Source organism: Montipora capricornis, unplaced genomic scaffold (genome assembly GCF_036669925.1).
Source record: "Montipora capricornis isolate CH-2021 unplaced genomic scaffold, ASM3666992v2 scaffold_394, whole genome shotgun sequence".
NCBI lineage: Eukaryota > Metazoa > Cnidaria > Anthozoa > Scleractinia > Acroporidae > Montipora > Montipora capricornis.
Genome location: NW_027180126.1, coordinates 15,805 through 21,087, shown reverse-complemented (window position 1 = coordinate 21,087; position 5,283 = coordinate 15,805). Strand labels below are relative to the sequence as shown.

The 5,283-nt window shown below is 39.0% G+C and overlaps 1 protein-coding gene across 1 annotated transcript; it reads left to right on the top strand.

Moving 5' to 3' along the window:
- Positions 1–1,795: 1,795 nt before the first annotated feature.
- Positions 1,796–4,765, top strand: LOC138035448 (gephyrin-like). Its single transcript, XM_068882130.1, has one exon. The coding sequence runs from the start codon at positions 1,831–1,833 to the stop codon at positions 3,727–3,729; it is 1,899 nt and encodes a 632-aa protein (XP_068738231.1). The 5' UTR covers positions 1,796–1,830; the 3' UTR covers positions 3,730–4,765.
- The last annotated feature ends 518 nt before the right edge of the window (positions 4,766–5,283 follow it).

The window sequence follows — 5,283 nt, the reverse complement described above, 5'->3', positions numbered from 1 at the left end:
TCCTGTTACAAATGTGTTTTGGAAAAACATACAAAATTTCCTGATTTCAGTTAACCTGATCCAAACCTCTCACGTTCTAATGGAAAACTATGTGATTAGGTCTTAATGAAGAAAAAGGAGAAATTTTAGCTAATCACTGCCTACTTCTAGCTATATACTATATTTTTAGCCTTAAGTACAACAATACAAAGCCTTCGATGTAAGAATAGCCTCATCAGATTATAGGTAATTTACAATTCGAAAAACAAGTTTCAGTCACAACAGCAAGGCAGAAAGCATTTAAAAGGAAGTGGCATAGAATAATTCAGTGGCTGTGACTGTCTGAGTGTTTTCTTCTTTTTTTTCCCGTTTTTTTTCCTGTTATTGTCATGTAATTTTGTTAATTGATCCAATCTGGTCCCCCTATTGACAAGCAATTAGTCCCCCCACCATTCATCACTGCGACGCAATATTGTAATTTTTTCAAATCTTTTTTTTAAGTATGTAAGTGTTGTATTATGTCGTTACTGTATCAAAGATTAAGAAATAAAATAAATAAAAACTTAAAATTAAAAAAGAAAATTGAAAGATCGCTCTCATTTAAATTCATCTTTTTAAAGAATCTATCAGTGGCTAGCCTCCTGTATAAGATTTTAAATTTGAAAACGCGAAGTTTTGATACTCTACTACATTCAAAAGGTAGTCTGAAAGACACCTTCCAGTCAATAAGTTCATTTTCTTTTATCATACAGAGCGCAAGCCATTTCGTTTGGCTGTTAACGGGCTGCTTTCGTTTCATTTGTGTTATATGCTAGGCTATTTGGATTTTTGGCCTTTAAAAACTTGTCAAGAAAAATTTCATAGTTGGTGTTTTCCTGAGAATCGTTTTCATTAATGTTTATAACAAAATGTTTTATGGCTGATATTACTCCACAGAAAGAAAGAAGGCTAGTCTTTATGTTATAGCGTTCTTTAAATACAGAGAAAGATAGAAATCTAGTCTCATTTTCCATCAAATGACTAATATTCTGTTTTTCTCGAGAAGACCATGCTATATAGTGTATTGGTTTATTATTGACGCGAAAGAGATAGTTCTGTGACAGTAACTGCTTCTTTGAAGAATTTTTAGCTTCATAAATAATACTTGACCAGGCTTGTAAAATTTCCTGCAAGAAGACATCCAATGTTTTGAAGTAAGGAGATAAATCCTTTTTGTGGAGATTACCTTTGAAAATAATATCGCCGCCTAAGTCTCTTAGGTCAATCTCATTTTTAATATTAAGCCAACAAGCAATTCATTTAAAAAAGGCTATAGGATCACGGGTAGGCCAAAGTAGCACCAGCACATCGAGTAGGCCAAGAACCTCGAGTAGGCCAAGAATCTTAAATAGGTTAAGAACCTAAAGTATGCCAAGAACCTCGAGTAGGCCAAGAACCTTAAGTAGGCCAAGAACCTCCAGCAGGCCAAGAACCTCAAGTAGGCCAAGAAACTCGAGTAGGACAAGAACCTCGAGTAGGCCAAGAACCTCAAGTAGGTCAAGAACCTGGGGTCAAGAACCTCGAGTAGCAGAAAAGCCTCAACTAGGTTAAGAACCTAAAGTAGGCCCTCGAGTAGACGAAGAACCTCGAGTATGACAAGAACCTCGAGTACGACAAGAACCTCGAGTGGGCCAAGAACCTCGAGTAGGCAAAGAACCTAGGCCAAGAACCCCAAGTAGGCTCAAGTACCCCAAGAACGTGTAGACTAGTAAGTGATGTTTATATACAGTACAAAGCTTAGTATTACGGTGCATACATGGCATTCTCCCATGGAGTGTATACCGAGCCAACAGTGCAACAGTAGATGAAAAGATGTCCGTTGGAATAAAAGTGGGGATTTTAACCGTAAGTGACCGATGTTCTCGCGGAGAAGCTGAAGATAAAAGTGGACCAAATCTGCGAAAATTAGTACTAGCCGCTACCTCGCTAAATGTTGCGAAAGTCCTTTGCGATTGTGTTCCAGACGAACCACGAGACATCCAAAGAGTGTTGGTTCATTGGTGCGATACCGAAAATGCCCACCTCGTTCTAAGTACTGGAGGAACAGGGTTTTCACCTCGAGATGTCACTCCAGAGGTGACCATGGAAGTCATCGAAAGACCAGCAAATGGTCTTACAATGCGAATGTTGAACGAGTCCCTGAAGGTGACTCCAATGGCCATGCTGTCCAGAGCAGTATGTGGTATAAGGAAGGGGACGATCATCATCAACTTGCCAGGAAGTCTAAAGGGATCTCAAGAATGTTTCCAATTTGTTTTGCCTGCTTTGCACCATGCTATAGAAGTGTTGCGAGGAAGTCCCAATGTTGGTGTCATCCATGCCTCTATGCAAGGTGTTACCCATTCTTCAGTGCTAGACTCCACCCATTCAAGTGGCATCCGTCATAACTGCCCACATAAGTCCCATCCTGGGACTGTAAGAGATCTCAGCAAAGTGGCAGAGCGAGATCGCCATTCTCCTTTTCCTCTTGTTCTGATGGATAAAGCTGTTTCAATGGTAATGGATAATGTTTACTGTCTCCCAAAAATAGTCATACCGTTGGAGAATTCCCTAGGTTATATCCTTGCTTCTGATGTTTTTGCTAAAGAGCCATTTCCTCCGTTTCCTGCTTCCATCAAAGATGGGTATGCTGTGTTATCATCTGATGGTCCTGGAGAACGCTTGGTCCTTGGCCCAGTGACTGCGGGGGAAATGACAGAATGCCACGTTGTTTCTGGCCATGTGATGCGCATTACCACAGGAGCTCCAGTACCTCCTGGAGCTGATGCTGTAGTTCAGGTTGAAGATACAGAGTTACTGGAGAGTGACAGCGACGGGAAAATTGAAAGAAAAATTAAAATTCTCTCCTCTCCCAATGTTGGCGTGGACATTAGACCAATTGGCTTTGATGTCAAGAAAGACGAGCAGATTTTAACATGTTTTGAAAAACTTGGACCTGCAGAGTTGGGTTTAATGGCTTCACTTGGATTAACTGAAATTGAAGTCTTTCAAAAACCAAAGGTTGCTGTCCTTTCAACTGGAAATGAGCTGATTAACCCAGATGAGGTCACCAAACCAGGGAAAATCAGAGATAGTAATAAGATTGCTCTGAAGTCGTTGATTAAGTCTCACGGCTTTGAGGTCATTGATTTGGGAATTGCAGCTGATACTCCTCAAGATCTGGAATCCAAACTTTGTTTTGGCCTGGAAAAAGCAGATGTCATTGTGTCATCTGGTGGAGTGTCAATGGGGGAAAAAGATTTCTTAAAACCTGTTTTAGAAGACCTTCTAGGTGCCAAAATTCATTTTGGAAGAGTGTTCATGAAACCAGGAAAACCAACCACCTTTGCAACTGTCATTGTGAATGGAATGAAAAAAATGGTGTTTGCACTTCCTGGTAACCCTGTGTCAGCAATGGTCACCTTTAATCTGTTTGTTCTCCCTGCACTTCGTAAGTTGGCAGGATATCAGTATCCTGAGTTGACTAAAGTAAAGGCTAAGTTGCCGCAAGCAGTGCAGCTGGATTTGAGGCCTGAATATCACAGAGTTGTATTGTCATGGAAATCTGGAGAAGCAATCCCATCGGCAGTTTCAACTGGTAGTCAGTGTAGCAGTAGGCTACTGAGTATGAGAACTGCAAATGCACTGCTTGTTTTGCCACCAAGGACTGAAAATTTGACAAGAATTGAGGCAGGAGAGATTGTTGAGGCTTTGATAATTGGTGAAATTTGACAACCAGCATAAAGGTCCTATGCAGACTTTAAGTGTCCCTCCAGGTCATTAAATTGGTCAGTTCTGTCCCAATGAACAAGCAAAACAAAACAGCATGTTTGCCAGGATGTGGGTTAGTGCCGGTTCCAAAGAGATTCCCAGCAGTAAAACAACTTAGTGTAGACCTATAACAATGAAAAATTATGGAAAGCCATAACTTTCTTATGTAATCTTTCTTCTTTGGTCTTGAAGTTTTGACTTGATGTTTTGGAGTTTTGTCACAGTGTACTGTGGCAATGTTATTATGTGGTGAGGTTTTTTCATTATGTGACATGGTTTGGTGGTTACATGTTGTGTTTCCATCATGAACTTGAGGTTCTTGGCCTACTCTTCTTTTGAGGTGCTATGTTTATAATCACATAAAGGGAGAAACTCGGTCATCATAAAAGAACCTCACAACAAAATGTAAACACAGAATGTCAAAAGAAGATCTCAGCACATCATGGTGGAAACACACCATGTAACCATCAAACCTCGTCAAATCATGATGGAAACCCAACACATAACCATCAAACCTTGTTACATAATTATAATGACAAAACTTCAGTTATGGCTTTCCATAAATAAATGGTATAATATGCTTCCTATATTCGTGTGTTATGTCCATTTTTGGTGCACAGTAATAGTTAAATTTATAGTTTCAACTATTTGGTTGTGCACTCAGGCTTCCCATGCAACAGAGAAAATTGAAAGGCAACTTTTTCATTCATCCAAGTTTGCATTTGTTTCATCAGAACTGTATATTATCAGAAACAATGTTGATTGAAAAACATGGACCAAGACCTCATGGGACAAATTTCACAGTGACCAATGTTATCAATAATTAAAAAGAACCATTATTTTTTACTACACTGGCTGATTTCAATATGACCAATGTTGATCAACATTGCATTTTGTTTTCTGGTAGGTTTCAATGAATTGTGTTTGTGGAATTATTTAGCCACCTCAAGAAGGGTTCGAGGTAATGCAATTTCATTTCAATAAAATACACCCTTTGGAAAACATCCATCACTTCTTGGCTCTGAAACAAGTATACAAATTAATTTAAACCTTGGTATTAGAGAAGGTCCTAAAAATTATTGATTTGGTGCTGATTTTTCTGTTGTTTGTTTGTCTGTTTTGTTTATTCATTGAAGCAGGCTAGTATAATAGACCATTTTACGATTTTGTGCTCATTTGCCAGGTCTTTGAATAAAAGCAATGCTGGAGTTGACCTTACTTTGATATGAACCTCACTGCTTTTTTTATTTAAATAGAAACTTGTTAGCATTACAACAACATAATGTACATTAAAAAAACCATAAGGTTTGTATCAAAACAAGGTACTCCAGCCTTGCTTTTAATTGAAAGACCTGGTAACTGAGTACTAACCTGCGATCAGGCGTACTTTTCCTCCATACTTTTTCTGCCCTGTCTAAAGAAAAGTACGCCTGATTGCAGGTTAACTGAGCACAGAACTGTAAAATGGTCTTATGCTCAAAGCTAAGGCCAGACCACAACACCAGGGAACAATTT